This window comes from Giraffa tippelskirchi, chromosome 4, assembly GCF_054371585.1.
Source record: "Giraffa tippelskirchi isolate mGirTip1 chromosome 4, T2T-mGirTip1v1.2.pri, whole genome shotgun sequence".
NCBI lineage: Eukaryota > Metazoa > Chordata > Mammalia > Artiodactyla > Giraffidae > Giraffa > Giraffa tippelskirchi.
The window spans coordinates 12,972,584-12,994,277 of NC_137278.1; the positions used below are offsets into that span (position 1 = coordinate 12,972,584).

At 39.6% G+C, this 21,694-nt stretch overlaps 3 protein-coding genes across 3 annotated transcripts in view; 2 read left to right on the forward strand and 1 right to left on the reverse strand.

Annotated features, from left to right (window-relative positions):
- The window catches only part of LOC145545078 (olfactory receptor 1J4-like), a 196,770-nt gene that overhangs the window by 144,576 nt on the left and 30,500 nt on the right, over positions 1 to 21,694 (forward strand). The gene's annotated exons all lie outside the window — the stretch shown is intronic.
- Positions 6,242 to 7,186, reverse strand: LOC145545577 (olfactory receptor 1J2-like). The gene has a single exon (XM_081590453.1). The coding sequence runs from the start codon at positions 7,184 to 7,186 to the stop codon at positions 6,242 to 6,244; it is 945 nt and encodes a 314-aa protein (XP_081446579.1).
- LOC145545578 (olfactory receptor 1N2-like) lies at positions 16,092 to 17,039 on the forward strand. The gene has a single exon (XM_081590455.1). It carries the CDS (start codon positions 16,092 to 16,094, stop codon positions 17,037 to 17,039), a length of 948 nt encoding a protein of 315 aa, XP_081446581.1.

Genomic DNA, 21,694 nt, shown 5'->3' on the forward strand with positions numbered 1-21,694 from the left:
TTTGATGGCCAGATGAAAAGACAGCCTCCTCCCCTCTGTTCAAGGAAGGGACAGGGAACCCTCATCTGCTCCGACGAAGGAAAAGGAGGGCAGGCCATTCCAGATGCTTAGTCAACCAGACTGAAGAGAAGCCCAGAGAAAGAGAAGTTATCTACGTGTAGTGTCTGTCACAATGCCCCGAGCTGCCTGTTGGAAGCAGCAGAGACATCTGGGAATACCTGTCTCTAAAGTACCCATTGTGGGAAAAACCTTGGTTCCTTGCCCAGTCCCAATCCTCAAACTCTAAATGAACTTACTCTGTGACTCGAAATTCTCTTATCCTCTCTGAACTTTGGTTTTCAGGTAAATAAGTCAAAAATATTCTCCCCCCAAAAATATTCTCCCACAATAGAAGTACATTTTTGCCATTCTATAATAAAAGTACATGAAGTGGTACCTCATTTTGGTTTTACTTCTCATCTTTCCAATTCTTAATAATGTTGAGCACATTTTCATATGCCTATTAGTCATTCTTATATCTTCTTTTTAGAAGGGTCTGCCTATTTTTATTGGGTTGATTATCTTTTGATAATGATGTATAGAAATTTTAATACTATTTATAAGGAATATACTTTATAACTTTTCTTTTAGCTTAACCCTTTTAAAAAAGCCTAAATTTTAAAGAAATATTTGACCTTTTTTTGCTATCAAGAGGATATTTTTTATTTTTTGAGTGTTTTTTTTATTTTAATTTTATTGAAGTAGAGTTGATTTATAGTACTGCATTAGTTTCAGGAGTATAGCAAAGTGATTCAGTTATACATATACATATATTGATTCATTTTTTAAAAGATTCTTTTCTCATATGTTATTACAGGATATTGCATAGGGTTCACTATGCTATACAGTAGGTCTTTGTTGGTTATCTGTCTTATATACAGTATGTAAGTATGTATATATATATATATATATATATATTAAGTATTGTATGTATATTCATATCCTGATTTATCTCCCCCCACACCTCCGATGTCTCCCCTTTGGTAACCATAAGTTTGTTTTCCATATCTGTAAGTCTGTTTCTGTTTTGTAAATAAATTCATTTGTATCTTTTAAAAATTAGATTCCACATAAAAGTGATATCATATGATAATAGTTTTTCTCTGCCTGACTTACTTCACTGAGTATGATAATCTCTAGGTCCTTCCATGTTGCTGCAAATGGCATCATTGTTTCAAGTGACAGTAATGTTCCAATGTATATATGTACCACATCTTCTTTAGCCTTTCCTCTGTCAATAAATACTTAAGTTACTTCCACATCTGCATTTCCACACATCTTACAGAATTTCCTAAAAATTTTCTTTCTTTTTATTTGAGTATTTCCTCCACAAGTCTCTTTGTGTGGCACTCTTTGTGACTTTTATACATCTAAAAATAATTGAAAACATCTCTACATTTAAATAGCAACTTTACTGGATGTAAAAATTTGGGATCAAAGCTGTATTTCCTTATGCATTAAAAACATGTCATTATCTTTTTATATACAGGGTAGCTATTAAGAAGTCTGATGTGCATATGATTACTGTTCCTTTGTAGGAAAACTTCCTTTTCTCTCAGAATTTTCTCTTTGACTTTGAAATTCTTATAATCTATTAAGCCTATGGAGGTTTTTATTTTCTCTCCTTTTTGTTACTTTATAGACTCTTGAAATATGAAGTTGTTCATATTTAACTATGAATAAATTTGTCTCCATTATTTTTCTAAATCATTTTCTTCCAATTTTATTTTTTGTTCTTCTAGGATTCATATTACATTTTTTATTAATCTTTCTTTTATTTTGCTTATGGAATAAATTGTACTTTTTCAAAATTTGAGAAGTAATTGCTTTACAATGTTGTGTTAGTTCCTGCTGTACAATGAAGTGAATCAGACATATGCATACATATATCCCTTCCCTCTTGGACCTCCTTCACATCACCCCCATCCCACCCCTCTAAGTCATCACAGAACACAAAGTCAAGCTTCCTGTGCTTTATAGTGGCTTCCACTAGCTATCTATTTTAAACATGGTAGTGTGTATATGTCAATCCCAATCTCCCAATTTGTCCCGCCCTCCTCTGTCCCTTTTGTATCCACATGTTTATTCTCTGTATCTCTATTGCTGCCTTGGAAACAGGTCCATCTGTACCATTTTTCTAGATTCCACATATATATGTTAATATATGATATTTGTTTTTCTCTTTCTGACTTATTTCATTCTGTATGACAGACTCTAGGTCCATCCATGTCTCTACAAATGACCCTATTTTGTTCCTTTTGATGGCTGAGTAATATTCCATTGTATATATATACATACCACTTATTATTTTTTATCATGGTAAAATGTGCATATCATAAAATTTACCATTTTAACCAACTTAAGTACACCATTCAGTGGCATAAAGTATATTCACAGTGTTGTACAGCCATCAAATCTATCTAGGCTTTATTCTGTAAGTTCAGGAATGATAGTGCTTCTATTCAGTATTTACTGAAGTTTCTAGCCAGTGAAATTAGGCAAGAAAGTAAAAGGTATCAAGATTGAAAAGAAGAGAGAGAGAAAAACTTTTTTTCCAGGTGATTTTATACATATAAGGTTCTAAAGAATCCCAAAACAAACTATGAGAACTAATAAATAAGTTCAAAAGATTGCAAAGTGCAATATACAAAACTCAATGGTATTTCTACACATTAGCAAGGAACAATGAAACTAACTAAACAATTCTACTTATAATAGCACCAAAAGAAGAACATGTTTATGAGTAAATTTATCAAAATCAGTGCAAAATTCATTCTCTGAAAACAGCAAAGTATTGTAGCAATAAATAAGAGGTATAAATATACCTATGTTCATAGCTTAAGAAACTTAATATTGTTAAGGTGGCAAGACTCCCCAGACTGATCTATATATCTATTCATTCTATGTATCTATAATTTCTGCCAAAATCTCAGCTAGCCTCTTTGCAGAAGATGACAAGCTGATCTTAATCTACATATGCAAATTTAAGGAATCCAAACTAACAAAAAAATATCTTGAAAGAGTAGAAAAGTGCCAGGATTCATATGTTCTGATTTCTGATTTTGAAACTTAATATAAAATTGTGATAATCAAGATAGTATGATACAGGCATGAGGATAGATGTGTAGATCATTGGAATGGAGCTGAGAACCCAGAAGTAATCCCTTATATTTATATACATTTGAATTTTGATAAGGTGTCAAGACAGTTCAGTGTGGGAAAGAAATACCTTCTTAACAAATGGTACTAGGAAAACTGAACATACACAAAAGAATAAATTTGAGCTCCTTTCCCTCCATATACACAAAATTAACTCAAAATGGACTATATTCCTAAAAGTAAGAGCTAAAATATAAAACTATTACAAAAAACATAGGACTAAACTTCCATGACCTTGAGTTTGACAAAACCTTTTTAGACCTGACATAAGTATCGTAAGAAAAAAAAATTAGATTTCATGAAAATTAAAGCCTTCATGCTTAAAGTAGTATTATCAAGAAAATGAAAAGTCAACTCACTTTTCATGGGAGTGAGAAATGGGAAAATATTTGCAAATTACATATCTGATAAATGACTTGCTTCTAAAGTATATATGTATAACTTCTACAACTTGCTAGAAAAAATCCAGTTTAAAAGTGGACAAAGGATCTGAATAGACATTTCTCTGACGAAGATATAAAGAAGGCCAATAAGCACATGAAAAAATGCTCATCATCTTTAGAGAACTAAAAATCAAAACTACAATGAGATACCACTTCAATCCCACTAGGATAATGAAAACCAAAAAGGAAAACAATTTCAAGTCCTGGTGAGGATGTGGAGAAATTGAAACCTTCTTATATTCCTGGTGGGAATGTAAAATGGTGTGGCTACTTTGGAAAACAGCCTGGTAGTTCCTCAAAAGTTAAATATAGGCTTACCATATGATCCTTCAAAATCCAATCTTAGGTATATATCCAGTAGAAATGAACACAGGCCCACAAAGATCTGCACACAAATGTTCTGAGCAGCATTATTCAGAATAGCCAAAAAAACTGTAGAGGAATTCAATGTCCAGCAACTGAAGACTGCATAAATAAAACATGGTCTGTCCATACAATGAAATATTATTTGTCGATGAAAAAGAATGTAATACTGATTGCATGCTACAGTTTTCTCACTTTAAAGATGGCAGTTCTCCCCAAGCTGTTTTATATGTTCAATGACCTCCCAAATAAAATAACAATAATTTGGTTTTGGTTTTTATCAAGCAGAATCTAAAATCTAAATGAAAGGAAAAAATAGTCAAGACAACATATTCAGTCATTTGATTTATGATAAAAATGATAACATGATTTTGTAGTTTTAGTGGAGAAAGGACATAATTTTTAGTAAATTCTTGTGTATCTATTGAATATCCATATGGAAAAAAATTAAGCTGAATCCATATCCAAAACATACATAAGAAGTGAACCCAGATGGGGTTTAAATACAAATATCAAAGCATATTAAAGATAAAACAAGAAATTTAAAAGGAAAAATCTTAGAGTAATATCTTTATGAATTTTAGGTAGACAAAGATTTCTTCAACAGGACACAAACAGAATTAACCAGATTGGAAAAATATATATTACATTAAGATTAGAACTTCTGTTTGACAAAAGAATCATTAATACAGTGAACAAGCAAGCCACATAATGAAAGAAAAAGCTCTCTCTCTCTCTCTCTCTCTATATATATATATATATATATATCTCCAAAAAAAGAGTCATAACTAGCATATTTAAACAATTCCTGGAAAGTGATTTATAAAAGCAGACTACCCAATGAAACAGCTCCAAGGAACTGGGAACAGGTCCTTTGTAAGAGAAGATACCCAAAAGATTAACAAGTGGAGGCAAAGGGGACAAACTATAGGAGTTATAGGACAAATGTAAATTAAAATCATAACACAGTTCTGCAAACCCATAAATATGTATACAGTGGAAAAGACAGATGGTATAAATGTGGTGAGGAAGTGGACCACACTGTTTCATATGTTACAAGGATGATTGGTACAAACACTTTAATTTTCTGATGCGAACTATTAAGGCTGAAAACATGCATTCATTGTGAACCCCAAACTCCATTCTTAGGTATATACACAAGTCCCAAACTGGAAACAATCCAAATGTCAATCAAAACTAGAATGGATGAATACATGAAAGCATATAGACATGTTAGAAAACTATAAAGCCTTGAGACTGAGTTAGCCATAGTGATACTGAACCAAAAAAGTGGACCACAAAAGAGTACTTATTGTATACTTTATATAAGGACAAAAACATCCAAACTGGTAAACAGCATTAGAGATCAAGATAATGGCAATAAAATAATCTGATTAAACACGTGGTTTTAAAGTCATACATGTCTGAGACGTGTAAGTAAGGGCAGCTACTTGATTTCTCTGGACTTCGTGTGTGTGTGTGATAAGTCGCTTCAGTTGTGTCTGACTCTTTGCAACCTTATGGACTGTAGCCTGCCAGTCTGCTCTGTCCATGGGATTCTTCAGGCAAGAATAGTAGAGGGGGTTGCCATGCTCTCCTCAAGGGGATCATCCCCACCCAGGGATAGAACCTTTGTCTTGTATGTCTCCTGCATTGGTAGGCGTGTTCTTTACCATTAGTGCCACCTGGAGAGCCTGGACTTTTCTTTGCTTCTCTGTAAATTTGGAAAATGTTAGCATCCTTATAAGAAGATGGTGCTTAGGATTAAATAAATTGCACATTAAAATTGTATATTAATTAATGCCAGCTATAATTGATACCATTCCATAGATAAACAAGTTTGGTAACTTCTGAATTCCTCACACATGAAATAAATGAAATTTGGTGGTATTAAGAAAATTCATATGACTATGTGTTGATATCAGTACCAGACAGAGAAGGTTACTGAAGAAAAATATGGAGACAAAAAAACTAAAATCTCAGGGAAGCGGATTCAAAGTCTCACAGCTTGCAGTGACCATCATAGGAGGGCTTGGAATTTCAGTGCAGAAACATTAATACATAGAATTCAGAGAGCAGATAGGGAAAAAAAAAACATCAGGTGAAGAAAAAGATGAGAGAAAATATAAAATGAGGCTGAGAGAAAAATGGTGTCAGTGATAAGATTTGTCCAAGTTACAACTTCTAAAGGAAACATACTTTACAGCCTCACGAGTGCCCATGACATAGGGAAGGAATTAACGATAGCAAGGGGTGCCCATGGTCCTGAAAACTTTCTGAAGAGCATGTTTCATATCCTTATTCCTCAGGCTGTAGATGAAGGGGTTCAGCATGGGGGTGACCACCATGTACATCAATGAAGCAACTATATCCTTGACTTTGGAGTTGCCTGATGAGGGGAAATAGTACACACCCGCAATTGTGCCATAATATAAAAACACAACGAAGAGGTGTGAGCCACAGGTAGACAAGGCTTTGAAGATTCTTGTGAAGGAGGGAACCTTCAGGATGATGGCTGCCATGCGGATATAGGAGCCCAAGATACCACCCAAAGGCAAGGTGAAGATCAGTCCTCCTTCAGTGAGGATGAGCAGCTCATTGAGGGAGGTGTCGGAGCAGGAGGACTTGAGCACAACAGCGAGATCACAGAAGAAGTGAGGGATGACAGTCCCTGCACAGAAAGTCAACTGGTCCACAAGGAGGGTGTGCAACAGAGCTTGGGCACAAGAGGCGAGCCAGCACCCAGCCACCAGGATGACACAAAGCTCATCCCTCATGAAGGCAGTGTAGTGGAGAGGGTGACACACGGCCACGCACCTGTCATAGGCCATCACGGCAAGAAGAAAACTGTCAAGGCAACCGAAAAATATAAAGAAATACACCTGTGAAATGCACCCTGCGTATGTGATAGCTTGGCATCGAGTCTGCATGTTCATGAGCATCTTAGGGAGGGTGACAGATGAAAAGGAGACGTCAGTGAGGGCCAGGTGGCTGAGGAAGACGTACATGGGGGTGTGGAGGTGAGGGTCCAGCCTGATGAGCAGGAGGATGAGCAGGTTGCCCAGCACCGTGGTCAGGTACACGCCCAGGAACAGGGCGAAGACCATGTCCTGCTGCTCTGGCCGGATGGGGAGCCCCAGGAGGAGGAACTCGGACACGCTGCTCTGGTTCTCAGGTCTCATACTGTGCTGGGAATAAAGAGGGTTTAGGAACATCAGAAATGGTAGGGATATATTCTGAGCTGCATTTTCTGAGACAACGATAAAATTTTAACTATCTTCCTATTCATTTCTAGCCCCTGTGGATGCATGCATCCTTTCTCTATCCCAGTCTGGATCCAGGAAAACATCACACCTAGAAGTAGCCAACAAGACCTCATTGCACAAAGGCCAGAGGATGTTTGCCATTTCATTCAACCATTATTTATAGAACATTGAGTTCGAGCCCTCCCCTCTACTCAGGATTGAAAATGCAGCAGTGAACAAGAAAGGCAAGGTCCCTTTCTTCTAGGAGAATGTTTTCTATAAACATGCTGGGATAGTTTATGACAATGAGATGGAGCCAAACCATAATACTTCACTGTGGCAGAAATAGTGGATGAGTCTCTGTAAATTGCTCTCAGTTGTTTCCAGGCTGAGGTGGTGGTGTTGGAGCCTTGTGACACACCTCCTGGGACCCTGGTCAGTGCCACTGACCTATGGCTGTAAATTCATTGGTCCTCTAGAAATGACTGGTCATTTAACACCACTTGATGCCAGGATAGCTCCCAAAACAGAACAGTCCACAGACTATCTTTCATAATGATGGTGAACACTTAGGGGATTATACTATGTTACCAGCACTATCCTAAGGGTTTTTCATACATTTTGGGGCTGCCCTGGTGGCTCAGATGGTAAAGAATCTGCCTGCAAAGCAGGAGACCTGGGTTTGATCCCAGGGTAGGGAAGATCCTCTGGAGAAGGAAATGGTAACCCACTCCAGTATTCTTGCCTGGAGAATTCCATGGACAGAGGAGCCTGGTGAGCTACAGTCCATGGAGTAGCAAAGAGTTGGACAGAACTGAACAACTAACACTTTACATGGTGGTGGTGGTGGTAGTGGTTTAGTCGCTAAGTCGTGTCCGACTTTTGCGATCCCATGGACTGTAGCCTGCCAGGTACACTTTACTTACATTCCCTTGGACTGCAAGAAGATCCGAGTCCATCCTAAAGGAAATCAGTCCTGAATATTCATTGGAAGGACTGATGCTGAAGCTGAAACTCCAATACTTTGGCCACCTGATGTGAAGAACCGACTCATTGGAAAAGACCCTGATGCTGGGAAGGATTGGAGGCAGGAGGAGAAGAGGACGACAGAGGATGAGATGGTTGGATGGCATCACTGACTCGATGGACATGGGTTTGGGTAAGCTCCAGGAGTTGATGATAGACAGGGAGGCCTGGCATGCTGCGATTCATGGGGTCACAAAGAGTCGGACACGACTGAGCGACTGAACTGAACTAATTAAATACACATGTCAGCCTTACAACAAAATCTTTATGGTACTAAGAATTCGTGTTCTTTCTGCTTTTAAGCTGTTAGGAAATGACAACATAAATGATATAAATTTCACAGGCATGTAGCTGATGTAGCTGACAGAGATGGGATGCATATATATTCACATATAAATGGTGATATGTGTGTATATATACATACATAGATGAACTGTATAAAAACATATATGGAACCTGGGGCATATACATATGTGTATATATCCCATACAGATATAGACTGAACTATATTCATATACATACATACACATGAACATATTGCACATGCGTATAGGAATATACAAATAAGAATATAGATGTATTACATATATAAAATTGCCATTTTCTGTGGGTTAAAAATGATTAACTATTAGTTACTTCATGTAGCTCAGTCTAATACTATTCGTGTGATCAGATTCCGTGCCTTTAATATGGAAGCATCCCCTTTCGTTGTCATGGGCACCAGACACTCTGTGTTATTTGAGGGCTGCAAGGAAACTGAAGTTGTCCTGAATTCTCTTTGTGCTCTGTCCAGATAATTCCTTTCATTCATATTTGTATACTTTCCAACTGCCAAAAGGCTCTCACATACATTAGCTTATGTTTAAGCCATGGATAATTATTGAGGGCTTGTGAGCTTCCATTTTATAGACATGTAAACTGAAATAAAAGAATTAAGTGGGCTTCCAAGGTCTTGCACCCATTTTCTTGGGGGGAGGGAGGCTCCTGCACCCTAACTTCACTCAGCAGGGTGCCTAGTGTTTCTTTGCTGGGACATTAAATGAAGCAAAGAGATACAAAGCTTTGAGAAACTCAGTCACCCTCAGGTGTCTGAAAATGAGGGTGGTTCCTTTACAGGGAGCAGTCACTTGGAGCATTGGTTATATCAGTTGATGTTACCCTAGAAGAAGGTCACATAAGGAAATATTTGAGGTCATGGATGCAAGTCAGGAGCCCTTAAACACACATACAAATATCTCTCTCTCATGCACGCACACACACCCTGCTGATCTGAGGATTCCTGTCACCTGTGTCTGAGACTCATTCCAGGGGAAGGATAACCAGTCTGTGGTTCAGTTCATAAACACTCATATATGTACAAGTCATAAATAACACACAAAGCAAGACATATACAGTGCACAATTGTGTGTCACCCAACAATACACTCACAACACACCACTGGTACAGCATGACACACCTGGGAAAATACACAAAAATACCGCATACACATAGCTCATCACTATACATACACACCATCACAAACATACAAGGCCAACTACAAATCAAAAACCTCACAAGACACACACCAACAGCATACATACACACCCAGTCACACACTCACTACAAGCAGCACACACTCTCCCTTAACTGAGGTTTGCCTGTGCCCCAAACCCTTGTGAGGTGAAGGCAGTTAGCATGGGTAAGCTAAGCCTATTCACCACCGCCAACCTGTGCCCATGGTGACACACGCACAGACAGAAGCAAACAACACACATTCCGGCTCTCACACATGAGTGTGTCACCCAAAACACAGTTCGGACACACACTAAGCACTGGCTGCCGAGTGGAGGTTGAGCCCTGTCTGACCTCGGTTCCTTGGTGAGGTAGGGCATCCACTCCACCAGCCCTGATGCTGAGCGCTCACCCTGAGCAGTGATGCCTGCCTGGTGGGGGACATGCCCCATCCTGAAAACAGAAGGCAGATATTTAAGATCACGGGCATGGCTCAGGAGCCGCTAACCGCATGTTAAGAGTCTGATAACTGATCTCCGTGTGCTAAAACAGGCCTGTATTGGGTCTAACTCAGGAAGAGAATCAGGCTCTGAGTCAGGTACAGAGGACACACACACACACGACTATCAAGCAACACGTACACAATCATACACAGCCCCCACACACAAACTACCAAACAATAAATACACAAGCACACACGATACACACATGACTATCAGACAACTTGTACACAAGCATACACACACACACACACACACACACACACTCATGAACACAGACATACCCCCACTCAAACCCAAATAGATCCTTCAGCAGGTGTGGATTTCCAGCTCCTTCTGACCCGTGCTTGTCATGAGTTCAGACACCTCTTTCAGACTGTTGCTTAAATCCTCAGCTCCTCTTCATAGTAAAGGAGGAGCCCCTGTGGATTAATCGGCCAATTTCTTACTGCCGTTTTGGGAGTAGCATGTCCAGGAGCCAGAGGGGACTGGAGGAGTCACAGGGGAGGGTGTCTCTAATGCCAGGGTTGACTTGCATTCCTTCCTTCTCGGGCATGGTTCCAAGTTCAAATTTACCTTGGGCAGAGTTCCAGCAGGAACTCAGAATTTTTTAATTTAACTTTTAAATGATTTCAGACTTAGAAAAATGTTGTAAAGATGATAAAATGAATTCCTGTATGCCCTTCACCCACATTCCAGAAAGGCTAACATTTTACCATGTTTTGCTTTATTATTATTATGTATGTGTGTGTATCGAATATTCACACTGTAAATCTTTGATAGGTATACACAGCACATATATCAGAAGGCACATGATTTCATTCAGATGTCAGAGACATCTGAACAACTCAAGACAGGAAGATAATTTAAGAGAAAGCTTATTATTCACACTAAGGACTCCTGGGGAGAGCTGGGTGTGAGCAAGCAGTTGGCTTTGACAAAGGAGAGAGGGTTTGGGAACTCTCTGTGGTTAAGGAGTGGGACTGGGGAAAATGCTCTGCTGGAGGGACAGACCATGTGCTGTGCTCCCTGATCAACTCTGTGTTGTGTATTCACATATGGGAACACGTACCCTTCAGGGGACAAATGCCCACTTGGCTGACAGCAGATAATCTAAGGGATTGTCAGCAACCACAGTGGCCAGGGAGCATTGCCTTTCATTTAGGGCTTCGAGGGTGGTGGCAGGCAAACAGTATATTCAGATATTATTTTGAATATTTCTTGATTGGTATTGATTATTTTATTTTGTCATACAATGTTGTGGCTTCCACAGCAGCACCGGTGACCCCCATGTGGTCAGCAGAATAAAGCAATTGGCAAGAATATAACATGCTTGGAGGTGAGAAGATGGTTGATGAGCTTTGTTTATGGGCAGGAACCCAAAATGCAGATAGTGCAAGTTAAATTATGAGGGGAAGCCTGAGTAAGAGGCCTAAATCAGTGCAGGAATGAGGGATACTTAGGGGAATAAAAGAATAATTTTCATGAGCTAAAAATCTTAGACTTAGCATTCAGTATGAGCAACCAAGAACTAATATGTTTCTGGTAAGCATTTTGATCAGGGGATAATATGAGGCTACTCTGGATAGTTGCAGTTAGTATTTTATTTTTTATTAGAGCATAATTGATTCACAATGATGTGTTAATTTCTGCTGTACAGAAAGTGATCCAGTTATACATACATCACATATATATATACATTCTTTTTCATATTCTTTTCCAGTATGGTTTATCACAGGCTATTGAATATATTTCCCTGTGCTACATATTAGAACCTTGTTTTTTATCCATTCTAAATATAATAGTTTGCATCTGTTAACAGCAAGGAGTTAGTATTTTAAAGAGAAGACCAGGAGAACAACCAAGGTCAAGGTTCAGAGATGTGGCCCGTCAAGCAGCTGAAGAGGCAGTGGGGTTGTGTTACTAATAAAGCTTTCTTTAAGTTCCATCGGATAGAGTACAACAAGGCCAGGCAGTAGAGAGGGTGCCTTTTGGCTACCCGACAATTCATATGCTTTAAAACATGATTGTTCACTTAGTGACACTTCCATAAAAATTATTTTGTGATGCATCTTCAGGTAGTAGTGGTCTATCAGAGTGAAGCTGGAAGTGCAGAGATCTGGGGAAGGAGCAGGAAGTGCAAGGATGGAAGAAGAAAGAGTAGCTTGTGCAGGTGGCGGTTGGACTGGGAAAGAAGGGATAGGAAGAGCAGGAAGGGTATAGAGGGTGAAGGGACCATGGAGTGGGAGACATACAGAGGATTCAAAATTGTGGAAACGTCCACCTGGATGAGCCTGATGGGTGGAGCAAGGTCACCATCCAGATGAGACCAGCTTGAGTCTGTTGTCATCACCAGGAATGGGTCCAGCTGTGAATCTGGTGTCATCTGGTGACCTATCAGGCCATCATGGTGTTGGTTGAGCATGAGGTCATGAACCCAACTAGGTTTATAACAATCTTGGGCTGATTTTAGGACTTTGAGGCACAAAACTTTGTTGGCCAGGGAGTCTCAGAAATGTAAAAATGTAGTTAGAAAATGAGAAACTCAGTGATTCAAAAAGATGCTGCTTTATTGGCATTGCACTGGACATAAAATAACTCCAAAAGGGCTCACTGCATGCACCTTCAGGTTAGGGTCCCATTGACCTTTCAGTAATGGTCTAATATATACTTTGAGAGGTGGGATATGGCATGAATTCAAGAATCTTAATGGGGGGGCACACAGCAAGCATATGTGCTACTTCCTATGTGACGTGACTCCTTTGCAAGTTTAAAATGGTGTACAGGGACTGATTTAAACACTATAGAGAAATTTGCCAGCAAAGTGAGACTGCAATTGTGACATCATCTAATGTTTGGCTATGGCAGTTGTGTGGAAGAACCTACATAAGTATGAGTGATGGCACAGCTGAAACAGAGCCTAGAGCTATCACGTTGCCAGGTGGGCCCACCCATCAGCCTGCAGTGTGCTGGGCCAAAGTTTTTGTCCAAAGTGTGGATAGCAGAGACAGGTCAGGAAAGATTAAAACTGGTCAAATTCAGGAGCATCTTCCATCAGGTTATGCAGGCTCTTCCATCAGACAAATAGATCTGGAAAGGGGGTATCAACTGGACCACACTATGCCCAAATTAATTAGTCCCCCCAATGCCTCAGGTCAAAGCACCTACATGGTACACTGTGGCAGGTATGATTTAGAGCTGTGATCCCCACTTCCTGAGTGAGATCATGGTTAGCATTATTAATTAAATTACCCTTGAGAGGCAGAAAATTTTGGCAGAATTTGTGACTTTGGCAGATCACCAGTGTGCCAGAGCAGCTCTGGTGTACAGCTGGGGGTGGGGCGTTAAATAGTGAGTGGTTGATAACTGACAACCTGTCCTCAGTCTGGCTTCTATCCCAGTTGTAATGGGGGCAAAACTGAAAAGGAAGAATTGAAAGGAAGAGTGGCAAGGAAGAGATGAACTGGTGTCTAGTTCAAAATGATCCTCCTAAGCCCTGGCATGTGAGATGTCACCATAGAAGGCAAGGAAAGGCAGTTAGAGTGCTTTCTGTTCATTCTGGTATCAAGCCAAGAGCTCCAAGGATCAGAGTTTAGCATAATGAGGGCCACTGGTAGGAGGGATACCCATTAAGAAGACTGTATGTTATTTTGTAATTTCTGGAAGATTAGTTGAAGCAGGTCATCATGGTGTTCTATAAAACCACAGAAAGGATTTGAAAAAGCAGTCTCGTAAATATCATGTGATATCGCTTACACACAGAATCTAAAAAAAATGATACAGATGAACATATTTACAAAACAGAAACAGGCTCACAGAGAACAAACTTACCAGTGGGGAAAGGTTGGGGAGAGGGATAGATAGGAAATTTGGGATCGACATGTAAGTACTGCTGTATTTAAAATAGATAACCAACAGGAACCTACTGAATAGCACAGGAAACTGCTCAATACTCTGTAATAACCTAAATGGGAAAGGAATTTGAAAAAGAAATAAAAAAAATACATGCTTCTGACTGGGTGGTAATTCCCAGTTAAAATAACCTTTGGTCTACAATATACTTTGAGCCAAACTATAAAAAAAGTAAAAAGAAAAGACAGTCTACCCATAGTAATACCGCAACCTCAGGTATTTGGTAGGAAGAATTGAAGAGTGAATGGCTTAGACTAGTGACTCTGTTCTCCACTATTTCATTATCCAGAAGGTCTTTTGTGTAGATGTCTAAGCCTTGGATGTCCATTTCTTCAGCAGGGGGAGGCTGTGATTGTTCCAGGAAGAGCCAGGGAGAGCCAAGGGCAGACTTGAGTTAACTTTTCCCCAACATCCTCTCACAGAAAAGCAACAGACCTCCTTCCTCTGCCTAGTCTTGACCCACCCTTCTGCCCCCAAATCCCATTCCAGCCCAAAACTGACTTCCTTTTCTCCGTGGGTTTCCCATGTTTTGATACTATTACTATGGTTTCCTGGATTTTTGATTTACTCCAGTTTCTCAAGGATTATTTTCATGAGTGGGAGCCAGCAGTCTAAGCTAATCACCCTCTTAGCAAGAACAGGAAACCCAAGGGCTCATAGAAGTCAAAGAACACCCCAGCCCTCTGCCTAAGGCGGAGGACCAAGGCATTTGGGGACCAGGTTTGGAATCCAAATTAGGTCTTCTCCACCTCCTGTTCTGACTCCTTTCTGCCGCAGTTTCTAGCTTTCCCAGGAGATACCCTAGAACAATATCCACACCAAGAGGAGAGATATACACATATCCCTGGGGAAAAAACTTATCAAATGCAAAACCACCAAGGCACTCGGCCCTCCCTCCTGCCTGCTCCTTGGTGAGCACTGGTCTAGGAGCTAGAGCAGGAAGTAGAGCAATTACTCCATATTTGTCCCCGAGGAGCAGCAGGAGACCCAGCCCCTAGAGGCCCCGAACCTAGAAACACGCTCGTGACGAGTGCACAAAGCACCTCTCACATCCTTCACTGCGGTCTGGACGCTGCTCCCCTGCTGGCCCAATGCAACCAGAGGTCTGGGTCCTCACTGTCACAGGTTAAGATGAGCCCTGGGTGCTTGAGGCATAGTCCTCTGAGGCTAAAAGGAGACCTGTAGGAGCAGGGTGGGTTCCCTTGTTAGTGATGTTTTGGGGCAGGAGAAATGTGGTGAGGGCTGTGAGAAACAGGAGGGTTATGTTTCCCTCTGAGACTCACAAATATCCCAGTCCTGCCTCCCGTCTCGCATACTGTCCTGAGATGAGAGCTGGTAACAGCTCCCTGATGTCTGCTTTCTGTAGTGAAAGAGGTTAGTTCAGAGGTGGTTGTAATGCATAGTATTCAAGGATATGAGAAGTGGCTTCAAGGTCCCAGTTTGTATTTACTACCTTGTGGTATGATGCAAGTGACTTCATTCCACTGAATTTGGGAAACTCATTTGTGAAAGGTATATAATAAAATTCATGAGTAGTCAGTTAAATGCTGCTCTATAGCATGCTTAGGATTCAAGGTGGGTGCTCTTACTGCCTGTGAATTAGATGAGCCAAGGACTTGGAAGCCAAGGATTGTGTATCTTAAGGAAAATCTAGTACGGATGATCATAACCTGGACTTAGCTTTTCAACTAGTACATATCACCTTGCTTTTGCATTTAATCTCTGTCTCTGGCTGGTCCTTCCCTTGTGGGATGAATGGGGAAAAATAGTCACCAAGTGGGAAGATCCAGGACTTGGGATGTGCACATATATGAACTGGATGGGGGGGGTCTCTATCAAATAGAGTTAGAAGTACCACCTTTTGTACAGTCTCTGACATGTCTGTCTTCTCTCCCTTCAGAAAGTGCGGTGGCATGGACCAAAACAATCAGTCCAGTGCCACCGGATTCCTCCTCTTGGGTCTTTCTGAGAGGCCAGAGCAGCAGCCTCTCCTATTTAGCATCTTCCTGGCCGTGTACCTGGTCACTGTGCTAGGAAATCTGCTCATCATCCTGGCCATCAGCTCTGACCCCCACCTCCATACCCCCATGTACTTGTTCCTGGCTAACCTCTCTCTGGCTGATGCCGGCTTTTCTTCTACCACGGTTCCCAAGATGCTGGTGAACATTCAGACTCACAGTCAGACCATATCCTATGGGGGGTGTTTGGCCCAGATGCACTTGTTCATGACATTCGGGGCACTGGATGACTTCCTCTTGGGGGTGATGGCTTATGACCGCTATGTGGCCATCTGCCGGCCTCTTCGCTACTCCACACTCATGAGTCCTGTTGTGTGCTTGCTCCTTCTGGCAGCATGCTGGGTTCTCACCAACCTCACTGCCCTCTTGCACACCCTGCTCATGGCCAGGCTTTCTTTCTGTGCGGACAGCACTATCCATCACTTCTTCTGTGATGTGGTCCCTCTGCTGCAACTCTCCTGCTCAGATACCAGCATCAACCAGGTAGCCCTGTTCGCTGTGGGCTCCATCATACTGACTGGTCCTCTTTCCCTGATCATCCTGTCATATGCACGTGTTATCTCCAGCATCCTCAGGGTCCCATCTGCCTCTGGCAGGAAAAAGGCCTTCTCCACCTGTGGGTCCCACCTCACAGTGGTCTTCTTGTTCTACGGCACGGCAATCGGGGTCTACCTGCGTCCTCCTTCATCACATTCTGGGGATGAGGACAGGCTTGCGGCTGTGTTTTACACTGTGGTGACACCGATGCTGAACCCCTTCATTTACAGCCTCAGGAACAAGGATATGAAGGTGGCACTGAGCAGGCTTTTGGGAATTCACATACTCTCTTCTCAGGGACTTTAATCCTAAATCCGTATTTTGCAGTTTCACTCTGTAGAACCTATGTGTTTGTAAAGCAATACCATCCCCTATCGTATTTACTTACATTTTGAGAAAAGTGATCTTGAAATCATTCTCTAAAACCCCCAAATCCTGCAGTGTGACTCATCTGTGTATTTCATGAATAGCAAGTACTGTCTTATAAACGTTGAGCACAGAGAGAAATTTTAACAGATTTTGTTAGGTTCTTCTCTGTCTACCACCTCTAGTTCATACTGTAGTGATCTATGGTGATGGGTCCCCTCCTGGAACAGGTCCTCTGTCTACTTTCTTTTAGGGAGTTCTGGGAAAGGTCGAGGTTTCTCCTGAGTCTTTTAGGCCTTAATTGTTGTCAACTTGAACTAATCGACAAGTCAAAGAGACACTTGGGGTGGCAAATATTGCTCCCCTAGTCTAGTCCTTCCCATCAGAACCCTGGATTCAGGGCAGGAGTGGGTGTGATTTTCCACTACATGCTGTGCTTTGGCTGGTTTCTTTGCCATGTGGCTTTCATATCAGGCCTTTAGTGGCTAGCTGTCCATGCTGTCAATTCTTGTCTTTCATTAGTATGTCTAGAAAAGGGAGCAAAAGTGAACTAAATTCACAATCTTCGGACCTTCCTTTGGCTTTTTTTTTTTTTTTTAATTATTGAAGTATAGTTGGTTTACAATGTTGTGCTTCATTTCTACTGTGTAGCAAGTGACTCAGCTATTCTTTTCCAAAGAATTTGTCTATTTCATCCAATTTGGCAATTTTGTCCATATAAAGTTTACCACCACTGATCACTGAGAATTCTTCTTTCTATGATATGTTCAACTTCCTTTCTCTCATTTTTTCCTTGTTATCTGGTAGCTGTTTATCAGTTTTACTGATTTTTCAAAGAATCAACTTGTTTCTTTTTATTGTGTCTATCTCTTATCAATACTGTGTTTCAGTACTTCTGTATTTATTTTTATTATGTCTTCCTTCTACTTCTGGTATCTTTTATCCTGCCTTTTATAGCTTTCTAAGGTAGAACATTTTGTTATTTTTGTTGATGTTTTTTATTCTCTTTCAATGTAAGTATTTAAAGTGATAAATTTCCCTTTAAGCATTGCTTTATCTGGAGCTTGTCAACGTTGATGTGTTGTCTTTTCTACATCTTGCAACTTAAAATATTATCTTATTTCCCTTTTTATTTTTTGACTCATAATTTCTTTTCGGAAGTGTGGTGGTTAATTTATGGGTTCCGACATATTTCATTATTTATTATTTGTTAAAATTTTTCTGTGTTTAATTATTTTGCACTTGATTATGAAATAATTTTAGACTCAAAATAGTGCAAAAATAGTGAATAGTATTCTTATATATCTGATAACCGGTTTTCCCAATTACTATAGTGTACTTATCAAAATCAAGGTATTAATATTGATAAACTTTTATTAAATAATCAGTAGACTTTTTTTCAAACTTTTCTACTTGTCTCAGTAATGTCCTTTTTAAGCTAGGAGCCAATCAAGGATCACACACTATAGTTCACTGTCAAATTTCCTTTAATAATGTATAGTTCTTTTGTTTTTTATGTCCTTGATATATATGAAGAATACTGGATAATTATTTTGTAGAATTTTGTCCCTCATTTGGAGTTATCAGATGTTTCTTCATGATTAGACTGAGCTGATACCAGTTTGACATATCACAAAAGTGTAATTGTCTCCTTGTTACATCATATCAGGAAGTGAATAGAGTTGGTATGTTTTTCTCTCTCAATTTAAGTTCAGTTAGTCTTTATTTCTGACATATATTGAAAATATCTTTTTTTTTTCCAGTTTGTCAACTGTCTTTTACTTTGTTTACGGGTTTCTTTGTCATGAAAAGTTTTAAGTTTTTATATGATCAAATTTATCCAATTTGTATTACCTCTTGATTTTGAATGCAAGTTATTCTCAATACTGATGTTAAAGAGGAATTTACCATGTTTCTTCCTAGTACCTGTATGACAAATGGCAATTCACTTATTCTAGGACACTTATTAAAACAATGCGTCTTTGTACCAGCATGGAAGTTCTATCTGCATATACTCTAAATTTTTATTTCTGAGTGTTCTATTCTATTTTGTTCTGTTCATTTGCCTATTTGTTGATTCATTTACCAGTTCCACACTCTTTTTTTTTTTTTATAAATTTATTTATTTTAGTTGGGGGCTATTTACAATATTGTAATAGTTTTTGCCATACATTGACATGAATCAGCCATGGGTTTACATGTGCACACTCTTTTAATTACTGCATTTAAGACACACTGTCTATCCTCAAGAAACTAAACACATGGACCCAAAATAGCTAAATGTAAACACCTATTTACAATCACTTTATAGAAAAGTTTGCAAAAGTGTGTGGGTACATGCATGTGTAATTTAATAATTCCCTCTGGGTGGGTGAATCCAGGATTTCACCCAGAAGGAAACATTTATAATGGGCCTTGAAGTGAGGGTAGATCATTGCAAAACAGAAAATAGAAGTTTTCAAGGCAGGAGAAATATCTGAAAAGATACAGAATAATATCAAGAAAAGATGAGATTCTATTGCCTATATATGAGGCAACACGAGAATCTAATGTTCCTGATGCCAGGATCTCCAATCATTCTCTTGATGTCAACTTGACAATGTATGCAGACTGGGAACTGCCACTTAATGGCTCCTGTCCAATAATTCATTAGTTAGTGTCTGCTTTATGATTCAGTTGATCCTCAAACACTAAAAAGCAAGAAAGGGTGGTAAAATCAACATTCATCTAGACTGCATGCAGCAAGAAAAGTTAAGGATTTGCCACTTTATTGCAACCCTGATTGGCATCAGTAGAAAGCATGGAGAGTAGCAGAGAATTATAATTGCATGCACCATTCAAGGAGAAGGTGGTCTGGTCTAGGGTCATGATAGAGCCTTAGTATTGGGACACATCCCCAATATCTTTTTAAACTTGGAGGCAATTTCCCAGTACCAGGGATTCATTCACTAGGGAAAAAGTTAGGGTGGACATATCACTTGTGGATTTACAATGGCAAATATCAAGCTTCTCTCTGATAGCAGGTGGTAAGGGAAGAGAGAAGTTGGGAAGGAGAGAAGAAAAGAGAGAGAACAGAAGAGAAAATTTGGTATTATTTGTATTTTACACAGAATTTGTAGATTACAGTATAAGTATCACTTTGATAAGCATTTTACTTGTTATCATTTATGTGAATTTTCACAACAGCCTTAGATGATAGTTACTGTAGTTGCTATCAAATACTATTCATGTGTTTATATGTGGAAGCAGACTCAGATATATTGAGAATTTGTTGAAAGTCACACAGACAGTGAACAGTAAATCTAATTTATAAACCCAAGTATTTCTGATACTAATGTAAGTTTTACTTTCATTTAAAAACTATTTAAAAAATCTGAGTTTTATCAGTGAGGTATCAGTAGAATCACAGTTATGTGGGGAAGAAAGACAGAGTGCAGTACAGGTTCCAAACTTCCTCCTACATTTTGTTAAAAAATCCTCTGCAGATTGTTAGAATATATCCTTAGCAGCATCCCTGCTGCTGCTGCTAAGTCGCTTCAGTCCTGTCTGTCCCTAGGGGGAATGCAATAGTGAAATTGATACAGTTACTTTTTAAAGCAGATCTAAGTTGGACTGTTCCCATATTGTTGAAGAAAGATGATGGTTTCATGAAAGAAACTTGGTGAGAGTCTCAAACAATGTGGTCCCAAGTTCCCTTCTCTCTGATCATGTGGCTTGATTCACATGTCATTGCAGGATATCTAAGTAAGGGCTTATGCTCAAGCAAAGGGTGTGCACCCCTGAGGAGAGAGAATCTCTGGGCCTGTTTCACACTCTAATTCTCCAGCTTCTTATTTGCTTTACTTTGTTTTCAAATTATTTGCTTGTATTGGGAGAAGTTGTTGATTGGAACTGTGCATGTGAACAATGTGAAGGAAGCAAAAAAAAAAAAGAGAGAGAGAGAGAGAGAGAGAAAGCTGGTAATTGAGAAGAATATGTGTATTTCATGTCCATTGAACTAAGTGTATGCATTTTGGAATCAGATATCTCGGTTCAAATTCTGACTCTGCCACTTACTTCCTGTGGTACTAATTAATTCTTTCAGGTAAATAATTTAGCATGTTTGAACCTTTGCTTTCTCTTCTGCACAATATTTGCTTCAAAGTCTCATGTTGTCTATTGCTGAAAATAACGAAGATCTAAATAAATTTACACAACACAGAAGTACTTGGAGATTGATATATACAAAGAATCCACCTGCCAATGCAGGAGATGAGATGCAGGAGATGTGGATTCTATCCCTGGGTTGGGCAGATCCCTATAGAAGGAATGGCAACCCACTCCAGTATTCTTGTCTGGAAAATGCCATGGACGGAGGAGCCTGTCAGATTATAGTCCATAGGGTCGCAAAGATTCGAACATGGCTGAGCAACTGAGCACACACACCCGTTTAAAATAGGTAACTAACAAAGACCTACTGTATAATACAGGAAACTCTACTCAATATTCTGTAATAACCTAAATGGGAAAAGAATTTGAAAAAGAAGAGATACATGTATATGTATAACTGAATCACTTCGCTGTATACCTGAAACTAATACAATGTTGTAAATCAG

What these genes read in the sequence shown, in the direction of transcription:
- LOC145545577 (XM_081590453.1), bottom strand. Translation starts at nt 7,186, where the DNA reads ATGAGACCTGAGAACCAGAGCAGCGTGTCCGAGTTCCTCCTCCTGGGG.
- LOC145545578 (XM_081590455.1), top strand. Translation starts at nt 16,092, where the DNA reads ATGGACCAAAACAATCAGTCCAGTGCCACCGGATTCCTCCTCTTGGGT.